At 44.3% G+C, this 22,390-nt stretch overlaps 1 protein-coding gene across 4 annotated transcripts in view; it reads right to left on the bottom strand.

Moving 5' to 3' along the window:
• Positions 1-22,390, bottom strand: part of PPP4R3A (protein phosphatase 4 regulatory subunit 3A) — a 220,116-nt gene that overhangs the window by 80,770 nt on the left and 116,956 nt on the right. For 3 of the 4 annotated variants that reach the window (XM_033952661.1, XM_033952662.1, XM_033952664.1), the window contains 2 exons: positions 18,954-19,031; positions 1,407-1,523 (listed from right to left, as the gene is read on the bottom strand). In XM_033952661.1, coding sequence (XP_033808552.1) covers positions 1,407-1,523; positions 18,954-19,031 — 195 coding nt within the window. The remainder of the gene's footprint in view (positions 1-1,406; positions 1,524-18,953; positions 19,032-22,390) is intronic. The other variant, XM_033952663.1, reaches the window with a different exon arrangement.

The raw sequence follows: 22,390 nt of genomic DNA, 5'->3' as shown, positions 1-22,390 counted from the left end.
GCGGGAAACTACGAGGTGACACCAGGAAATTCTTTTTCACTGAAAGAGTGGTTGATCGCTGGAATAGTCTTCCACTACAGGTGATTGAGGCCAGCAGCGTGCCTGATTTTAAGGCCAAATGGGATCGGCACATGGGATCTATTCACAGGGCAAAGGTAGGTGAGGGACATTAAGGTGGGCAGACTAGATGGGCTGTGGGCCCTTATCTGCCGTCTATTTCTATGTTTCTATGTTTGTTTTCATTCTATATTGATCTCCTTTTTCTCATCATGTCATACTTTGAAGTGCTTGTGTCTTAAAATTTCTCATGTCTTAAAACTTCTCAAACTTTTCCAATTCTGAGGCAACTCCTGAGAGAACTATGTCAGAGTGCAAAGGTACCTTGTTGATAAAGGTAATGGGTAAATACATCATTTAACCCGGAAGTGTGAAAATGAGCATCTGTTGCTTGGTCATTTGAAACACTAAATGTTCTAATGTTTGCCCAGTACCCTTAAGGTAAACCACACAAAACTACTGAAGGGCACCCAAAAAAAATTAGCCTAATCCAGCATGGGGACAGACTTCTACAGACTGACCCCTGCAAATGGCAACTCCAGTGTTGTAGATCACTTTGTCAATTGCTGCAAGGTGAAGGGTGATGTGCAGCTCAGGGGGGAGGGGAAGACATCTTGACTGGTAAGTTGAATACTGTCAGCAATACTTGGGGATGATAAGTGATTACAATCAAGATTCCATCATATAAGTATGGGTGACTAGGGCCTGCGCAAGTGAGAGTGTAGCTCTAGTCACCTTGCAAGGCAAACTGGCTGGACCACGTGGGTCTTTATCTTTGGGGTGTGTGTGTGGAGTGGGGGTATTTAGACACCATTGGATTTCATGCTCCACTTTTATGGCATCCACATTCTGAAATAATCTTATTCTTTATCTCAAGACTTGAAATTTCTCTTCACAAACTGAAGTCCCTCTTGAAAATATTTTACTTTTTGTTGACTTTCCAACATAATCTCATTCGTCTTCAAATAACAACTTGAGATGACAACCACAAACAAGAATTTGTGAACACCCTCCTTTTTTGTCTTCCTTTTCTTCCCTTTCCTTCAATTATAATTGTATAAACTTTACATTTCTTTTTCTTTATGTATGTTACGGTGATTTATATTGTTTCTGATACTTGTGTTCCTCTGTTGTCTCTCTCCAAGTTTTTAACATTTGAAAATGTTGCTTAGATTTTAAACATCTAGGTAGTATATCAAATAAATTCAACTTGAACTCTCTGAATAAAACTAATGTTATTGGTATAATTTTTCTAACAAAGCTACTAACCACAAACCCATCCCCCATGTACACATATGACTCTGTTTTTAAGAAATTTAATTTAGAAATTTTACACTGAATGAACTTACTAGGATGACTTCTAGTGCTGACAGTATTCCCATATTAGACAACGTCTTGAAGAAAGCATCTCTGTTTTGAGGTTGTAATGTTTGAGAAAATGCACAAAACTCTTTTAGAAAATTTACCTGAAATTTAGAAAACAAAAATCTAAAGTATATAACAAATTCAAAGTTATTTAAGAGATTAGCATGGGCATTTTCAATATGATGTTTAAATCCGATTTTGGATGTTTTGGAAAATAAGTTAAAAAAAAAAATTAGTAGAGAAAAGTGTCATTGTCAAACCAGAAAAAGGTCCAACTTTTTGTTTAGAAATTGGCCATTTGCTAGATGTTTTTGAGCTCAGCGAGTATCTTTTAGGACAATTTTTGGAGAGAAAAAAACATCCAAGGGAAAAACACACAAAAACAAGCTATTAAGTTGTATGGGGCTAGTATTCTTAGTAGACTGGTCACACAGACATATCAACAGAGCAGTGGTGCATCCTAGAGGGCACCTCGATAGACTTCACATAAAGCAAGGATACTTATCTGTAGTAAGTGTTCTCCAAGGAAGGCAAGTATATTTTCTCACATGTGGGTGACATCATCCACAGAACCCGGTATAGACATATACCAAATGCACTGACACTTTAAATTTTAAGGCAGTGCCCTTACCACAGGCATGCTGGTGCCTTCTCGTCCAATGTCAACTCGCAGGATCTGCAGTTCAGTTAACAAAGCTAAGAAGCCAACTAGGGGAGGTGAGCAGGTTGTGAGAATATATGTCTGCTGTCCTTGGAGAATATCTGCTACAGGTAAGTATCTTTGCTTTCTTCAAGGACAAGCAGGTATAATATTCTCCCAAGCTACTAGGATTATGACTCTGGAAGAAGTGTAAGATTGAATATACACGAGCCTAGTGAAACCCAAGAGGGTTGGAGGGAAAGTTGGTGTTTAGGAAGTAAACAAATTTTGCAGAAATGCTTACCTAAACTGACTGTCTCTTCTAGAGTTTTGCTCTAAACAGTACTGTGAGGTGAAAGTATGAACTGAGGAACAAGTGGCCACTTTGCAGATGTCCTCAACAGAAGTAGAGCATAAGTGGGCTACTGAAACTGCTCTAGCCCATACAGTATGAGCTTAACGCAGCCAAGTCTGAGTATATACAAAGGCGATACAGTCTGTTAGCCAAGTGGAGATGGTTCTCTTGGTTTCAGGAACTCCAAGTCTGTTAGGGTCAAAAGCCACAAAGAGCTGGGAGGAATTTCTATTAGTTTTAGACTGATTCAAGTGATATGCTAGAACACATTTGCAGTCTAAAGTATAGAGGGATGCTTCACCTGGATGAGAACATGGTCTTGGGAAGCAGACATGTAGAACTATTGACTAAGATGAAATTCTGAATCAACTTTTGGATGGAAATTTCAGAAGAATGAGAACATAAGAATAGCCTTACTGGGTCAGATCAATGGTCCATCAAGCCCAGTAGCCCGTTCTCATGGTGGCCAATCCAGGTCACTAGTACTTGGCCAAAACCCAAGGTGTAGCAATATTCCATTCTACCAATACAGGGCAAGCAGTGGCTTCCCCGTGTCTCTCTCAATCACAGACTATGGACTTTTCCTCCAGGAACTTCTTCATACCTTTCTTAAAACCAGCTACGCTATCCGCTCTTACCACATTCTCTGACAACACTTTCCAGAGGATCTTCTGCTAAGGGGAAAAAAACCTCCATTGGAATATCTTACCTACTGGAATTCAAACATGGGAAAAGGTAACATTTGGGATTCAGTAAGTTATTTCATTGTCCCTCTCTTTTAGTACTCTGCTTTTTCAGCAAATTCAGTTTAGGAAATAGTGTAGCTTAGGGCACAGATAGCAGTTGAGGAAAGTCTTTGTTTAGTGTTTAATCCCTGCCCATGCCCTCAGCTTCCACCCATCCTAAGGCTGATCTCTTGATTTATAGCAGGGGTGCCCAATAGGTCGATCGCGATCGACCGGTAGCTCGCCAAGGCAAAGTGAGTCGATCATCCAGGACTCCCTTGGCGATCTATCGGGCCGATCAATCTTCCTCTCCCCGACGTCAATTCTGCCGTCGGAGAGGAAGTTCGGGCCAGCCAATCGCTGCCTGGCTGGGCGGAACTTCCTCTCCGACGGCAGAATTGACGTCGGGGAGAGGAAGATTGATCGGCCCGAAGTAAAGAGAGCATGGGGCGGTGGCGGCGGCTTTGGGACGTGTTTGTAGCCATTAGTGGCGTTTGGGTCCTGTTCCCCGATGGCAGCGGCAGTCGCAGTAGCTTGGGGAAGGGCAGGGAGAAAGAAAGAAAGGGGGCAGGCAGGGAGATAGAAGGAAAGAAGAGAAACAGGAAAAAAAGAAAGGGGGCATGAAGAGAGAAAGAAAGAAAGGTCAGGGAGAGAGGAAGAAAAAGTTGGGGGAGGGAATGAGGTGTGGAGGAGAGGAAGTATACAGGCTGAAAGAAGGGAAGAAAGATTGGATGCACAGTCAGAAGATGAAAATGCAATCAGAGACTCATGAATTCACCAGACAAGGTAGGAAAAATGATTTTATTTTAAATTTAGTGATCAAAATGTGTCTGAATTTATATCTGCTGTCTATATTTTACAATATGGTCCCCTTTTACTAAACCGCAATAGTGGTTTTTAGCGCAGGGAGCCTATGAGCGTCGAGAGCAGCGCTGGGCATTCAGCGCAGCTCCCTGCGCTAAAAACTGCTATTGTGGTTTAGTAAAAAGGGAGGGGGGTGGATATTTGTCTATTTTTGTATGGTTGTTACTGAGGTGACAGTGCATAGAGTCATCTGCTTTGACCTCTTTGAAAAAACCCCGGAATAGGAATGATAATTAACAATTCTATGCGTACAGTGTGCGTTGTGTTTTTTTTAAATTTTATTGTTGGTAGATCATTTTGACTTGGTCATTTTAAAAGTAGCTCGCGAGTCAAAAAAGTGTGGGCACCCCTGATTTATAGGCTCTTAAGTCAATTAGGAACATGATATTGCTTTGGTAGGAGTTTTTCAGCTTTTTCTTCTTTTTTTAACCCATCAGTACAAGTACTTCTTCAACTACAGTATGGCTGGGAAACATCGAGTCACCAAAGTTGTTTGCCAGGTTACAGCTTCTGTCTGTATGCAGACAGAAAATATTACCCAAGCAGAGAGATTGGTTCCATGTGCAAGCTGTCTTCAGCTTGAATCCCTCCTGAAGGAAGTAAAGGAAATGAGAGAGGAAGTGGCAAGACAGAGAAGCACTCTTAAGAATGAGAGATACAGCAATGAAATGTTTCATGAGGCATCAAAGATTTCCAACAGTGGAGAAGAAGTCATGCTGAAGGAGGACAGATGGACTCAGATTATAGGACACTGCAGAATGGATACTGTGACTCCACCTGCCCTTGAACTGAAAAACTGGCATGCAGTCCTGAAAGTAGAGGAGATGAAAGCATCCCAGGGAGAAGGACCAAAGCTTGAAATCCCCGAAGGGACCACTAGGAGGCGTAAGGTAGTGGTGGTTGATGCTTGACTTCTGAAGGGTACAGAGGTGTCCATCTGCAGAACAGACATGATGTCCTGGGAAGTATACTGTCTGCCTGGTGCCAAAATCCAAGATGTTACTGAGAGCTTGAAAAGACTCATCAAGGCTAATGATTATTATCCACTGCTATTCATCCATATTGGCACTAATGATACTGCTATGTACCCCTTGGAATGTATCAAAAGTGACATTATGGCTCTGAGAGAAGGTGAAGCAGTCAGGTGTGCAGGTGGTATTCTCATCAATCCTCCCTGTCAAGAGTAAAGGCCAAGGCAGAGAAGTTCGCATCCTGGAGATGAATGAGCGGCTGTGTGGATAACGTCAAAGAGCGTAATGGCTTTCTGGACAATGGAATGATTTTCCAAGGGCTGCTGAGCACGTATGATGTGCATCTATCAAAGAAGGGAAGAAGTGTCTTCAGCAGCAGATAGATTAACTTACTGAAGAGGGCTTTAAACTAGAATCATTGGGGCAGGGTGATCAAAACCCCCAGGTGAGTATAAGCCCTCAGGTAAGTGAATCAATAGGACAATGGGGAAATGTCTAGAAAGCAGTATATCAGTAATTCCATTTCAACTAGTCCAATTTTAAGGAGGGTCCCCACTCGACATCGTCTGCAGATACATAAAAGTGCTCCAAATAAAGGGGCAACTAACTCTGGGCCTAGTTGAGATCATGTCCCAAAACTTTGGTTATCCTCTCCTGAAATAATTTAATCAATTTCTGAGAAGATTGAGTGGGGAGGTCTGGACCACTTGACATGGAATGACTCATATACTAACACTTAAAGTATGGGAAACAAGGTTCTGGATCTAGACCAGGGGTGGGTAACTCTGGTCCTCGAGGGCCGGAATCCAGTCGAGTTTTCAGGATTTCCCGAATGAATATGCATGAGATCTATTTGCATGCACTGCTTTCAATGCATATTCATTGGGGAAATCCTGAAAACCCAACTGGATTCCGGCCCTCGAGGACCGGAGTTGCCCACCCCTGATCTAGACCCAGATGTACAAAGCTCCAACACCTTAGTAAAAAATACCGTGGTGGGAGCGATTTTTCTTTTACTAGCGATACTCAGCCCAATAACATGAATTACTGGTAAAAAGATGAAGGAACTCTGCCTGATGTTGAAATCACTAGGCACAGTCTCTCCCTTCAGTCAAGCTACTCTCCCTGATCAACTGAGTCACAGGACTCCCTGAAGCTGCTGGCAGCTTTGGGGCTTCCCTTCTTATTCAGCTGTTTGAGAAAGAGCAATTATTTATTTAAAGAAAGTCATGCCAGGACCCCCACCTGCCATGGCCATCATCACCACCTCCCACCCATGCCACCACCCCTGTGCCTCAATCCCTCCCACCAATTTCCCCAGTCATCCATAGCCCCCCCAACAACAAAGGAAGAGTTTTGGCAGGAGAGATGCCCACACCCTTGGCCACCGTTGCCCTGACACCCCCACCCCACCCCTTCTAATGAAGACCAGCAGGAGGGATGCCCACTCCTTCCTACCGGCAGGCCTGCCTCAAAATGGTGGACCTTCCTTTTCCTGATGCATCCTGGGATGCACTGGGAGGGGCCTAAGGCCGACTGGTGGATTAAGAACTGGTTGGTGGATAGGAAACAGAGAGTGGTGGTAAATGGACAATACTCGGACTGGAAAAGCGTCATGAGTGGAGTGCCGCTGGGTTAGGTGCAGCAAAAAGGGCGAAAAGAATGCTAGGAATGATTAAGAAGGTGATCACAAACAGATCAGAGAAGGTTATCATGCCGCTGTACCAGGCCATGGTACACCCTCACCTGGAATACTGCGCCCAGCACTGGTTGCCGTACATGAAGAAAGACACAGTACTACGCGAAAGGGGCCAGAGAAGAGCGACTAAAATGGTTAAGGGGCTGGAGGAGTTGCCGTACAGTGAGAGATTAGAGAAGCTGGGCCTTTTCTCCCTTGAAAAGAGGAGACTGAGAGGGGACATGATTGAAACACTCAAGATAATGAAGGGAATAGACTTAGTAGATAAAGACAGGTTGTTGACCCTCTTCAAGGTACAGAGAACGAGAGGGCACTCTCTAAAGTTAAAAGGGGATAGATTCCATACAAACGTAAGGAAGTTCTTCACCCAGAGAGTGGTGAAAAACTGGAACGCTCTTCCGGAGGCTGTTATAGGGGAAAACACCTTCCAGGATTCAAGACAAAGTTAGACAAGTTCCTGCTGAACCAGAACGTATGCAGGTAAGGCTAGACTCAGTTAGGGCACTGGTCTTTGACCTAAGGGCCACTGCGGGAGCTGACTGCTGGGCAAGATGGGACCATTGGTCTGACCCAGCAGCGGCAATTCTTATGTTCTGCTTTGTGATATTATTGCCCAGTGATTTTCATTAGCCTCTTAGATTGTTTGTTTAGCGCCTTGTGCTAGATGGCCTTTTTTTAATGAGCTAGTTGAGCCCAGTTTTTTGGTCAGAGATCTTTTCTTCCCTGCAATTAGGGGAGTATTTTCACTCTGGTTTGTTTCTGGAGCAGACCTATGAAAATAATTAAGCACATAAGCAATGCCTCTGCTGGGTCAGACCAGAGGTCCATCACGCCCAGCAGTCTGCTCACGCGGCAGCCCATCAGGTCTAGGACCTGTATAGTAATCCTCTATCTATATTCCTCTATCCCCTTTTCCTTCAGGAAATCATCTAATCCTTTCTTGAACCCCAATACCGTACTCTGACCTATCACACCCTCTGGAAGCGCATTCCAGGTGTCCACCACCACCACCCTTTGGGTGAAGAAGAACTTCCTAGCATTGGTTCTGAATCTGGCCCCTCTTAATTCTTCCGAATGCCCTTTTGTTCTTGTAGTTGTTGAAAGTATGAAGAATCTGTCCTTCTCCACTTTTTCTATGCCCTTCATGATCTTGTAAGTCTCTATCATGTCCTCTCTAAGCCTCCGCTTTTCCAGGGAAAAGAGCCCCAGTCTCTCCAATCTTTCAGCAAATAAAAGGTTTTCCATACCTTTTATCAATCTTGTCGCTCTTTTCTGTACCCTCTCGAGTATCGCCATATCCTTCTTAAGGTACAGCGACCAATATTGGACGCAGTACTCCAGATGCGGGCGCACCATCGCCCGATACAATGGCAGGATAACTTCCTTCGTTCTGGCTGTAATACCCTTCTTGATAATGCCTAGCATTCTGTTTGCCTTCTTAGAGGCCGCTGCGCACTGTGCAGACGGCTTCATTGTTTTGTCCATCAGTATCCCTAAATCCTTCTCTAGGCTACTTTAATCCATTACCAGCCCTCCCATCGTATAGTTGTGCATCGGGTTTCTGTTTCCCACATGCAAGACTTTAAACTAAACTAAACTAAATCTTGGGTTTATATACCGCAACATCTCCACAGGTGGAGCTCGACACGGTTTACATGGTTAGGGAAGGAACGGAACTCCAATAGATTTATAGAAGTAGGTAAGAAGAGAGGTTAGGTGTGATAATACTAGGGAGGGGATGAGGTTACGTTTTGGAGAAGAGCCAGGTCTTCAGAAGCTTACGGAATGGTAGAAGGGGGCTCAAGTTGCGGAGAGGGGAAGGGAAACTATTCCATAACTGAGCGATTCTGAAGTGGAGGGAGGAACCGAGTTTACCAACGAGGGAGATACCTTTTAAGGAGGGGAGGGATAATTTTAGTTTTTGCGTGGATCTAGTGAAGAATGGATTTGAGGAATTCCAGGATAGAGGAATAAGAGGTGGAAGGATGCCGTGGAGGATCTTGAAGGTTAAGCAGGCACATTTAAAGTGGACCCTGGAGATGACAGGAAGCCAGTGGAGCTTGGACAGGAGCGGAGAGACATGGTCAAATTTACTTTTTGAGAAGATAAGTTTGCCGCTGTGTTCTGGATTAGTTGGAGTCTGTGGAGGCTTTTCTTTGTTAAGCTAAGGTAGATGGAATTGCAATAATCCAATCTGGAGAGGATGATGGACTGTACGAGCACGGCAAAGTGTTTTTGGTGGAAGCAGGACCTCACTTTCCTCAGCATGTGAAGGCTGTAAAAGCATTTTTTTATCAGGGAATTGAGGTGGTCGTTGAAGGATAGCGAGGAATCTATGGTGATGCCCAGGACTTTGCTAGAGAACTCCAGTTGTAGAGAGGAGCCTGTGGGCAGTGGGATGGAAGTGGGTAGATGATCAAGTTTAGGGCCAAGCCAAAGTAGTTTGGTTTTGGACTCATTCAGTTTCATTTGTACAGCGAGGGCCCAGGATTGAAGGTTGGTTATGCATGAAGAGATGTTTGCTGCGAGATTGGTGAGGTTTGCGTCGGTCTCGAGGAGGACCAGGATATCGTCTGCGTAAGTGTAGAGTGTTTCTAGGGGGGAAAGGTGGAGGAGGTTCAGGGAGGACATATAAATGTTGAAGAGGATAGGAGATAGGGGGGAGCCTTGTGGGACTCCACATGTCGGTTTCCACGGGGAGGATGAGGTACCATTCTTGGTAACGTTGTAAGAGCGAGAGCGTAAGAAGTTTGAGAACCAGTCAAGGACTTTACATTTCTCTACATTAAAGTTCATCTGCCATTTATTCGCCCACTCTCCCAGTTTGTTCAGGTCCCTTTGTAAATCTTTGCAGTCCTCTTTAGTCCTAACTCCACTAAATAGTTTGGTGTCGTCTGCAAATTTTATAACTTTGCACTTCGTCCCTGTTTCTAAATCATTTATAAATACATTGAACAGCAGCGGCCCAAGTACCGAGCCCTGCGGGACACCACTCATGACCCTCCTCCAGTCCGAGTAGTGGCCCTTCACTCCTACCCTTTGCTTTCTATCTGCCAACCAATTTTTGATCCATCTATGTACATCTCCTTCCACCCCATGGTTCTTCAGTTTCCGTAGAAACATAGAACATAGAGTATGACGGCAGAAAAGGGCTGACGGCCCAACAAGTTCGCCCACTCAAGAACCCTCCCTCCCTCGAGAATCCATCTTTTAAGCATTCCTCTGGAGCAACCCCACCTGTCTCTCCCATCGTCCCTTGAAGTCGAGCGTGTTACTGGCCTCGACTACCTGACGTGGAAGACCATTCCATCGATCAATTACGTTTTTGTGAAGAAGTATTTCCTGGTGTCCCCATGAAATCTTCCCCCCCAGAGTTTTAGCGGATGCCCTCTTGTAGCCATGGGACCCGTAAGAAAAAAAGATTTCTTCCTCCACCTCAATGCGGCCCGTGATGTTTTTGAATGTTTCTATCATGTCTCCCCTTTCTCTGCGCTATTCGAGAGAATATAAGCGCAGCCTGCTCAGACATTCTTCATATGAGAGATCTTTAAGTCCTGAGACCATCCTAGTGGCCATTCACTGAATCAACTTCCTTCTCTTCACATCTTTTTGATAATGTGGCCTCCAAAACTGAACACAGTACTCCAGGTGAGGTCTCACCATGGATCTGTACAACGGCAGTATTACTTCAGGCTTTTGGCTGATGAAGCTCCTTCTGATGCAACCCGGCATTTGTATAGCCTTTGTTGAAGCTTTCTCCACCTGATTGGCAGCTTTCATATCTTCCCGGATGATTACTCCCAAGTCCCGTTCTGCTACAGTTCTTGTTAGGTTTTCACCATTCAGGGTGTATGTTCTGCATGGATTTCCGCTACCAAGGTGAATTACCTTACATTTTTTGGCATTAAAATTCAGTTGCCAAGTACTGGGCCATTGTTCCAGTAAAAGTAGGTCCTGCTGTCAGGTTTTGCTGCGCTGTTGCATAGTTTAGCGTCATCAGCAAATAATGTAATTTTGCCTCGAAGTCCCTGAGGCAGATCCCTTTCAAAGATATTAAATAGTATCGGGCCCAGGACCGAGCCTTGCGGTACTCCACTGGTCACTTCCAACGTTTTTGAGGGAATATCGTTTACCATCACCCTCTGAAGTCTGCCACTAAGCCAGTCTTCTACCCATGCAGTCAGTGTTTCTCCTAGGCAACAAACTTCAAATCGTTCTTCAGATACGTTAAGGGGAAGCAACCAGCAAGGGAAGAAGTGGGACCCTTGGATGATGGAGACAGAAAGGGGGTGGTAAAAGAGGAAAAAGAGATGGCTGACAAGTTAAATGAGTTCTTCACGTCAGTCTTCACGAGGGAGGACTCAACCAACATTCCGGAGCCAGAAGAGATCGTAAATGGAGATCAGGAAGATAAGCTGGCCCAACTAGAGGTAAGCCAAGAGGATGTCCTCAGGCAGATAGACAGGCTAAAGAGCAACAAATCACCAGGTCCAGACGGCTTTCACCCAAGAGTACTCAAGGAACAAAATAGCAGAGCCACTTCGACAAATATGCAACCTATCCTTAAAAACTGGAGAGATCCCAGAGGACTGGAAAATAGCAAATGTCACACCAATCTTCAAGAAGGGTTCAAGGGGCGACCTGGGAAACTACAGGCCGGTGAGCTTGACCTCGGTCCCGGGAAAGATGATGGAAGCGCTGATCAAGGACAGCATCTGTGAACACATCGAAACCAATGGACAGCTTAAATCAAGTCAGCATGGCTTCTGCAAGGGTAGGTCATGCCTCACTAACTTATTACACTTCTTTGAAGGGGTGAACAGACAGGTGAATAAAGGGGAACCCATAGACATCATTTACCTTGACTTCCAAAAGGCCTTCGACAAGGTACCACACGAAAGACTGCTTAAGAAACTATGGAGCCACGGGGTACAAGGGGAGGTACACCGATGGATCAAAAACTGGCTGGCAGGCAGAAAACAGAGGGTTGGAGTGAAGGGTCACTATTCAGACTGGAAATGGGTCACGAGCGGGGTGCCGCAGGAGTCGGTGTTGGGACCACTCCTTTTCAATATATTTATAAATGACCTGGAGGCGGGAACAAAATGCGAGGTCATTAAATTTGCAGACGACACCAAACTATACAGCAGGGTTGAAACAACTGAAGACTGCGAAAATCTCCAAAAGGATCTGACGACACTGGAAGAGTGGGCCAAAAAGTGGCAAATGAGCTTTAACATAGGGAAGTGTAAGGTCATGTATGTAGGAAAAAAGAACCCGATGTTCAGCTACAAAATGGGGGGATCACTGCTGGGGGTAAGTAACCTTGAAAGAGACCTGGGAGTAATGGTGGACACAACACTGAAGGCATCGGCACAATGCGCCACAGCCTCAAGGAAAGCAAACAAAATGCTTGGAATCATTAAGAAGGGCATCACGGCCAGGACGAAGGAAGTCATCCTGCCACTTTATCGCGCAATGGTGCGCCCACATCCGGAGTACTGTGTCCAGTATTGGTCACCGCACCTCAAGAAAGACATGGCAGTACTCGAAGGAGTCCAGAGAAGAGCAACTAAACTGATAAAGGGTATGGAAAACCTCTCATATACTGACAGGCTAAAAAAGCTGGGGCTATTCTCCCTTGAGAAGCGGAGACTTAGAGGAGACATGATAGAAACCTTCAAGATCCTGAAGGGCATAGAAAAAGTGGACAGGGACAGATTTTTCAGATTATGGGGAAGCACAAGTACAAGGGGGCACTCGGAGAAATTGAAAGGGGACAGGTTTAGAACCAACGCTAGGAAGTACTTTTTCACCCAGAGGGTGGTGGATATGTGGAACGCACTTCCAGAAGCTGTGATAGGCCAGAACAAGTTACATGGCTTCAAAGAAGGTTTGGATAGGTTCCTAGAGAACAAGGGAATTGAGGGGGTATAGATAAGGATTAAGGATTAAGGATAGGGATAGGAGTAGAGATAGGTTATAAAAATAGTCAAGGACCACTGCTCAGGCAAGGGGCCTGATGGGCCGCCGCGGGAGCGGGCCGCTGGGCGCGATGGACCTCTGGTCTGACTCAGCGGAGGCAGCTTCTTATGTTCTTATGTTTAACCTACGGTGTGGGACACTATCAAAGCCTTACTAAATGCACGATGTCCAGGGACTCTCCCCCATCCAGTTTTTTTGTTACCCAGTCAAAGAAGTTTATCAGATTGGATTGACAAGACCTTCCCTTCGTAAAGACATGCTGGTGGGGATCCCTTAGTAGTAGGCGTTCATGGGGTACCCTGTCAAAGGCTTTTTGGAAATCCAAATATACGATGTCTATGAGGTCCCTTTGTCCATTTGTTTGTTAATTCCTTCAAAGAAGTGCAATAAGTTTGTTAGGCACGATCTTCCCTTGCAGAAGCCATGTTGACTTGTTTTCATCAGTTTATTCCTTTCTAGATGCTCATCAATGTTGTCTTTTATCAGCGCTTCCTCATCTTCCCCGGGACTGGAGTCAGATTTACCGGCCTGTAGTTCCCCGGATTACCTCTCGACCCTTTTTTAAAGATGGGCGTAACATTTGCTATCTTCCAATCCTCCGGGATCTCCCCTGTTTTCAGGGATAGATTACAGATCTGCTGCAGTAATTCCGCTATTTCCTCTTTTAGTTCTTTCAATACCCTAGAGTGGATTCTGTCCGGGCCCGGAGATTTGTCAGTTTTTAATCTATCTATCTGCTTGAGTACATCTTCGAGGCTTACCTCCATGGATATTAATTTTTCTGCTTGATCTCCTTTGAAGATCTTTTCAGGTTCCGGCACATTGGATGTGTCCTCTCTTGTAAATACTGATGAAAAGAACATGTTTAGTCTATCTGCCACTTCTTTTTCCTCCTTCACCACTCCCTTCCTATCTCCTTCATCCAGCGGTCCCACTTCTTCCCTTGCCGGCTGCTTCCCTTTAACATATCTGAAGAACAGTTTGAAATTTTGTGCTTCCCTGGCTAGCCTCTTCTCGTATTCTCTTTTTGCTCTTCTAACCACACAGTGACATTCTTTTTGATGCTTCCTGTGCTCTTTCCAGTTTACCCCATTTTTGTCCTTTTTCCACATCTGGAATGATTTTTTCTTATCTCCTATCGCTTTCTTCACTTCTTTAGTTATCCACGCCGGGTCTTTTGTTCGGTTCTTTTTGCATCCTTTTCTAAAAACTCTTTGGTGAAGTTTTGTACTTCATGAGTTCTAACCTGTAGGATTTTGAAGTCCACTAGCTCAACTGCCCATTTGACACTAAGGAGTGATAAGATACTTGGTTTGAATCCTGTAGATAGTCCCAATATCCATGTTAGTTCACAAGTAATTGTTAAACTGCTATCTCATATTATGTATGTAAACTTGTAACCCATTCTGGGCTCTTGTCAGAGGATGGACTAAAAAAAAAAAAAAAATCAAACTAATAAATAAATAAGAACAAGAACTGCATGCATGCTTGAGAGCAGACTCCACAACCAGGGAATGATGTTGAAGCTGAGGCTTGTCAAATCCTGAACATGTTTGTATTCTAGTATTTTTTTTTTATTATTAGAGCAACCTGCACTAATAAAGGAGTCTCCCAATTTTTAAATAAAGCATCTTTCATGACTTTGAGCAAAGGAACTTTGAGGAATTTATTTTTTAAAGTCTCACAGTCAAGGATCTCAAAAAGCTCAGAATGAAGTTCCTCTTCTGTTTACATTTTTTTGAGTAATGCCATTTGGTGGAAGAAGCTAGTAAGAGATAGGCTTTTAGGAGGGAATGTGTGACATGGAGGGGTTCGGGAAGGATCAGACGGTATACCATAAGATTCATCCGCAGAAAAGTCTAATAAGTCCTCACTGGAGTGGAAAGATATCAGAGAAAGATTCCTCGAATACTATCTCTTTGGTGTATCTGGGAGTGTGTCTTGAGAGAGTGTGTCTAGGTGAAACGCTCTCTGAGGATGATGCATTTGTCAAGTGGGTTCTGGTAGATGACAATGCTTTGTGTCAAGCTTGTGTCCTTGAATGTATCCTGGATTAATGCACCGATGCATCCTAGGTTGGGCTGAGGTAGACATGAGAGCCTTTGGACTGCTTCTGTAGTAGCTCTGATAGCTTTTGTCTGAGCATTGTCCAGGTTTCTACCTATAGCGTCAGTGCCGGTACCTATAAACAGTGGTGCAGTAAGCAGTCTACTATACTGGTTACTGGTTAGTGAGGTATGGGAGACCTCAATGTTGAGTTATACCAATGCAGAGACACCAGCTGTATGGATGGAGAATGGTCATCTACACGTCAACACTTTGCATGTGTTGATAAAGATTATGCCTGGAAGGACGCAGTGGTATACCTAGGAGGTGGACTGCTTAAAACAAACAGGAGAAAATATTTCTTCAATCAACATGTAATTAAACTCTGGACTTCACTGCTGGAGAATGTGGTGAAACCAGTTAGTTTAGCAGGGATTACAAAAGTTATGAATAACTTCCTATGAGAAAAGTCCATAAGTCATTATTAAGATGGATGTGTGGAAATCCATTGCTTATTCCTAGGATAAGCAGTATAAAATATTGTTTTACTCTTTGGGATCTTGCCAGGTACTTGTGTTAGAAACAGGATACTGGGCTTGATGGACCTGTGGCCTGCCCCAGTATGACAGCTCTTATGTTAATATTCTTATGTTTCTTACATGTTAGGTCCCCTGATACTTGAGGCATCATCGAGGACAAAGAAAAGTCGATCTCAATGCATGATACAGTGTCAACCCGGGCGGTGCAGATGTCGCTAACAGGGTCACAGAAAGTTAAGTTCAAGTTTATTAAAAATTTGATATACCACCTTATCATGTATTTCAAGGTGGTTGTACAATTAAAAATTAGGGTAATACAAATAGTATATCAAGACAATTAACAACAAACAAAACATCTGGACAATTTATAAAAAGATTAATAAACAGGTACAAAAGGGAAAAGGGAGAACTACAATGTAATTTTAAGGAAAGAGAAGATGGGAGAAAAACAAGAGGGCATGATAACAACATGTAAGTCCAAAAGAAATAGAACAAAAAAGTTTTAAAATCCTTATAAGAACAGTCAAACTTGAAAAGCATCCTTAAAAAGTAACGTCTTAAGAGAAGACTTGAATTTCTTGAGTGTTGTTGTCTCTCTTAACGAGTCTGGGGCTGAGTTCCAGAGGGTGGGAGCAACCACAGAGAAGAGAGTATTTCTCCTAGTACAGTGGAACCTTGGTTTACGAGCATAATTCGTTCCAGAAGTATGCTCGTAAACCAAATTGCTCGTATATCAAAGCGGGTTTCCCCATAGGAATGAATGGAAACTCGCTTGATACGTTCCCACCTGCGCTGCTCCATTCCCCCCCTCAAGGCCACAGGCGCTGCTCCATACCACCCTCCCCCCCGCAATCAGGCACCCTGCCCCCCGCTCACATCACCCCCCCTCCCATGCACCCAAATAACATCCCTTACCCCGATTTAGCACCAATGCACAGAACATGCCGGTGCCTGAAGATCCTTCCTCTGGGCTAGGCTGACCATCGGAGATCCTACCTCTTGGCTGGGCTGGGCTGGGCCTTGAGCATTTGCGCATGCTCAAGGCCTTCTGGTCTCGCTCTCTTCGAGATTCTCAGAATTCTGAGACTCTCGGAGAGAGCGAGACCAGAAGGCCTTGAGCATGCGCAAATGTTCAAGGCCCAGCCCAGCCAAGAGGGAGAATCTCCGATGGTCAGTCCAGCCCAGCCCAGCCCAGAGGGAGGATCTTTAGGCACCGGCATGTCCTGTGCGTTGGTACTGGTGCCAAATCGGGGTAAGGGATGTTATTTGGGTGCTTGGCGGGGGATGTAGGATCACGGAGGGGGGGTCACGACGCAAGCCAGGGGGGATGCCGGATCGTTGGGGGGGGGGGGGAATGCTCATAAATCGAGTCAAGCTCGGTTTCCAAGGCGCCAATTTTGCTAATCTTTTGCTCCTCTTGCAAAACACTCGCAAACCGGTGCGCTCATAAACCGAGGTTTGACTGTATTTATATGGCTCAGTGATGGAATGACTAGTAAATTTTGATCACAGTGCGTGATGAAGTGTATGGAATCATAAGTCTATTGATAAATTCAGGCTGAGCTGTTTTTCTAGTTTTAAAAGTCAACAGTAGTGTTTTATATGTAACTCAATGATTGATAGGTAGCCAAAGAGCTTTAATTAGAAGAGGAGTTACATGGTCAAATTTCTTTGCTTTATAAATGATTTTAACTGCAGTATTCTGAATTATCTGTAGGCGTCTTAGTTCTTTTTTGGCGATTCCATGGTATAAAGCGTTACCATAATCCAAACAGGAAATGACAAAAGAATGAATAAGAGTGTTTAAAGCAGAGTGGTCGAGGAGTTTAGCTAAGGAGCAGATCATTCTTAGACGGTAGAAGCATTTTCTAACAACTGTGCTTATGTGTTCATGAAAAGTGGGAATGTCATCAAAAGTGATTCCTAAGAGCTTAATAGTATGAACTGTCTGTATCGGGATAGATTTGAGTTTAATGAGAGAGAGAAGAGAATGGCCTCTCTTAATTGGGAAAATCATTGTTTTAGTTTTATTGACATTAAGTGACAACATGTTAGAGTTCAACCAATCATGTATTTTATCAAGCTTTTGATTAATGATGGAGATGTCTGCTGGATTATCCAGGTTAATAGGGTGGGTTAGCTGGATATCGTCAGCATAGGCATAAACAGTGAAGCCAATTGATTGCCCGAGAGTGATCAGGGGGGACAAAAATATATTAAAGAGAAGAGGGGAGAGTATTGAGCCTTCAGGCTCAGAATCCCCCATCATGCTCGAAGTCGTGGTGCTAGAAAGTTTTTGAAATTGAAGTTTGTGGACTTTTAGTGACCTCTTCTTCATGTGGGGAACAGAGGACAAAGTCAATGTCTGATACTCAGGCCAAGGCACTGAACATACCAGTTATATGGATCAGAGCTTGAGATGGTCCTATTGCATCAACAGAATTATTTGAAACAGCTTGGTACCAATTTGGACATGGAGAGGAAAATGGCGGATGTGAAGTCAAAGGGCTCAATGGCCTGGGAAGCTCACAAAAAACACAACCTGAAAAAGTATCGATGCTGCCTGGAAGAAAAAAGGATCTGAATTGGCCCAAAGGCCCAAAAATGAAAAGTTGAGAAAAATGAACAAAACTTGGTAGGAATGAACTTGGTAAAAATAAGAAATGGTAACAAAACTGGAAAGAAAAAGTCACAGGAAGGCACCAAAAACTGAAAAAGTTTGATATGCTAACAATAAAGACACAGCTTCTCAGCTCCACAGAAAACAAAAAAATGCAGGTCCTGCAAACTGACATCAGGCAGGAAGGCATTGGCACACACAGCCTTAAATTTCAAGTGACAGTGTATTTCGTATGTGTCCATACTTGGTTCCATGTGCGATGTCACCCACATGTGAGATTATTATACCTAATCATCATCAGAGAAGGCCCAGATACAAATCGCACCATTACCCTCTTACGTTGTATGGTAAAACCTCCAAAATCTACTATACTCAACTGTACACAACAATAGCTCTTACTCCTGCAGGTCAGACCTATATGTAGGTTTTAGAGGGCTCACATATTCTACCACAAGCATACTACTTAAAAGTGGGATATGGGCCTTGATCCCCATCTCTACATTCCATTGCACCGATCACACTAGACTACTTCCAGGTTGCTGCTCTAATAAGAATAACATCTTAACCTATCATACATACAAGCATGTATTGTTTCTTTCATATTTTGGGGGGATAGGAGGGGGTCAGTGCCCACTGGGGAAGTAAAGGGGGGGGGCATACCTTAATCCCTCCAGCAGTCATCTGGTCAGTTTGGGCACCTTTTGGCACTTATTCGTTACTGAAACAGGTCTAGACTCAAACATTTAATTTTTCCCTTGGACATTTTCTACAATGTTCTATTATTGAAGAAAAGCGCCCAAATCATAAGCCCACCCTAGTCCCGCACAAAATGTGCCCCCTTGAGATTTAGATGTACTGCATAGAAAACCTTCTAAAAATGTGTTTCGAAAATAGTGGTTTGAACTCTTTTGTCAAAAAGATGTCCTTCTGTAGCTTTGTGTCACTTTTTGGGTGTTTTTCTCTTTTGAAAATAAGCCCCTAGGTCAATTTTTACAACTCCAACCAAATTTGTGCTGAAGTAGAAAAAAACCTAACACATTTTATCAAAACCGTGTACCAATATTTAAACATACGGTAATAGTCTTACCAACTCTTGTCTTTTCTCATCATCTGTGGCTTCATCTGTTAATTGTGCAAACAGATCTGTCAAAAATTTTTCATCTTCCTAAAAAGCAAGAAATCACAATGTGTGCTTATGATATATTCATTCCATCAGTGTCATTACAGTCCTGACTGGCATATTAACTATAAAATAATAGGAATCATAAAAAGCTTTACAACTCAAGTACTACCATGTGTTAGATAAGGACCAATATCCTATGGTTAAGGTATAAACCGCTTAGAATCATACATTACATTATATCATCTGCAGCACTGGGCAGACTAGACAGACCAATTAGTATTCATCTGCTGTCAACTACTCTGTTACCATGGTGGGCCACGCTGCTAACTCTGCATCAATTACATTACATTGGTATGTGCGTATTCCCCATGAGGAGTTCTATGAATAAACTGGTCATATCCAGGAATTACAAGTATTATATTATATTTGTTGCATACATAGGGATTACAATCTTATGTGGGAATCGAGATATCATGATAAGGGGGATCAGGTGATTATATATTGAATTTATTGGGTGGTATGCTGGGTACTGTTACCTAGGAGATCAGGGTTGATTTCCAAGTCAGCTCTGGTTCTACCTTTATCTACTGCAAAGTAGAGATGTGATAATGTTGAAGCACTACCTCTGTGGTGGTTATGAAAAATTAAAAAAGAAGGGAATATTAAAAATGGAAGGAATCCCAGATAATTGCAAATGAAGGTTCGTACACCACAGCACCTATGGAGACTGCTACTGATCCACCAGAAGCCCAAGAGGAAGAGCAAGTAACTGCTGATTTTTTTTTAGGGGGGAGGGGTACTTCTATGCTAATAAAACTTCTATAGTGGTTTGATAGCATATTAAGATCCATCTTTTCCACAAATAAAAATCTAATCTTCAGCATAGCACTGTTAATTGTGCTTATTAAATGAGATTTTTAGAAATTTTTTTCCAACCCTATAGAAATATTCCTTAATGTTTTTAGAATGGGGTAATTGGATAAATGCTTTCCCAGCAAGCCAAACTAAAGTACAATGTTAACTCCAGCACTAAAAAGATGGGAAAAGGAATGTATTTAACATTCCTTCTAGGGGAAAAAAACTACAAGCTTTCTAAAGATCAAAAGAACTGAAAGGTTTTTTTTTTTAAAAAAAAGGAACTTCAAACTGTGAAACTATATAGGTCAAAAATAATAATAATAGCTTTATTTATATCTCTTCATACCTTTTCAGTTCAAGATGGTATACAACAAGAGGTGCTGTAAAGGACAGCGGGGTAACATCAGTTAGATTTGGGAAGGGGTAGATAGAAGTGCTGCCCGATTCAGAGAAAAATATTTCGATTCGATTCACCCTGTTGAATTGATTTTTCGATTCGATTCACTGTTAATGACACAGCTTTTTTAAGTTTAAACATTTTATTTAATCAAGGCAATATCATATCAAAAATTCCCAGCTTCCATCCCCAGCCCCCCAGACTCACCAGCCCCCCAGCCGATTCCCAGCTTCCATTCTCAGCCCCCCTTCCGATTCCCAGCTTCTATCCCCAGCCTCCAAGACTCACCAGCCCCCCTGCTGATTCTCAGCTTCCATCCTCAACCCCCTACCGATTTCAGCTTCCATCCTCCAGCCCCCAAGACTCACCAGCACCCCTGCTGATTCTCAGCTTCCATCCCCAGCCCCCAAGACTCACCAGCACCCCTGCTGATTTCAGCTTCTATCCCCAGCCCCCAAGACTCACCAGCCCCCCTGCCGATTCTCAGCTTCCATCCCCAGCCCCCCTGCCGATTTCAGCTTCTATCCCCAGGCCCCAAGACTCACCAGCTCCCCTGCCGATTTCAGCTTCCATCCCCAGGCCCCAAGACTCACCAGCCCCCTTGCCGATTTCAGCTTCCATCCCCAGCTCCCCTGCCGATTCTCAGCCCCCCCTGCCGATTTCAGCTTCCATCCCCAGGCCCCAAGACTCACCAGCCCCCCTGTCGATTTCAGCTTCCATCCCCAGCCCCCATGCCGATTCTCAGCCCCCATGCCGATTTCAGCTTCCATCCCCAGCCTCCAAGACTCACCAGCCCCCCTGCTGATTCTCAACTTCCATCCCCAACCCCCTACCGATTTCAGCTTCCATCCCCCAGCCCCAAGACTCACCAGCCCCCCTGCTGATTCTCAGCTTCCATCCCCAGCCCCCCTGCCGATTTCAGCTTCCATCCCCAGCCCCCAAGACTCACCAGCCCCCCTGCTGTTCTCAGCTTCCATCCCCAGCCCCCCTGCCGATTTCAGCTTCCATCCCCAGGCCCCAAGACTCACCAGCTCCCCTGCCGATTTCAGCTTCCATCCCCAGGCCCCAAGACTCACCAGCCCCCTTGCCGATTTCAGCTTCCATCCCCAGCCCCCCAGCAGATTCTCAGCCCCCCCTGCCGATTTCAGCTTCCATCCCCAGGCCCCAAGACTCACCAGCCCCCCTGCCGATTTCAGCTTCCATCCCCAGCCCCCCTGCCGATTCTCAGCCCCCCCTGCCGATTTCAGCTTCCATCCCCAGGCCCCAAGACTCACCAGCCCCCCTGCCGATTTCAGCTTCCATCCCCAGCCCCCCTGCCGATTCTCAGCCCCCCTGCCGATTTCAGCTTCCATCCCCAGGCCCCAAGACCCACCAGCCCCCTGCCGATTTCAGCTTCCATCCCCAGCCCCCAAGACTCACCACCCCCATTTACTTACTGGACTGGATATTAAATCGCGGGGAAGAGAGAAGAAATGCAGTGAAAGAGCCAGCCAAAAATAGTATTTGCTGCTGCCAAGGTCTGCTCGCTCACCGATTGACTCTCCCACTCCTTTCATTTCTTACGATATAACTTCCGGTTTCGCAAAACCAGAGGTTACATTAGATGGGTAGAGTCTGGCGGCCAGCGGCGTGAAATATCCCGAACTCGTCTTGCAGCTGAATCGGTTTTTAACAAAAACGAACCGATTCGAATCGATTCACCTGATTTGAATCAGTGAACCGATTCGAATCGTGAATTGGACAGCACTAGTAGATATACAGTTATGAGACGGGGCGAGATTGGGTAGGAGGAGAGAATGTGTGAGACGAGGTAGGTGTAGAGCAGAATTGAAGGATCAGGTAAATTTGTCAAATAAGTGGGTTTTAAATGAAAGGTAGAAACATGATGGCAGATAAAGGCCAAATGGCCCATCTAGTTGGCCCATCTGCAGTAACCTTCATTTCGTCCTCTAAGAAATCACAAGTGCCTATCGCACACCTTCTTGAATTCAGACACAGAGACTGTCTCCACCACTTCCTGCGGGAGACTGTTCCACACATCTACCACCCTCGCTGTAAAAAAGTATTTCCTTAGACTACTCCTGAACCACCACCTTTTAACTTCATCCTATGCCCTCTCATTCCAGCACTTCCTTTCAAATGAAAG

The sequence above is a fragment of the Geotrypetes seraphini genome, chromosome 7 (genome assembly GCF_902459505.1).
Source record: "Geotrypetes seraphini chromosome 7, aGeoSer1.1, whole genome shotgun sequence".
NCBI lineage: Eukaryota > Metazoa > Chordata > Amphibia > Gymnophiona > Dermophiidae > Geotrypetes > Geotrypetes seraphini.
Note: the sequence above shows the minus strand (reverse complement) of the source record. Positions and strands in the feature narration are given on the sequence as shown.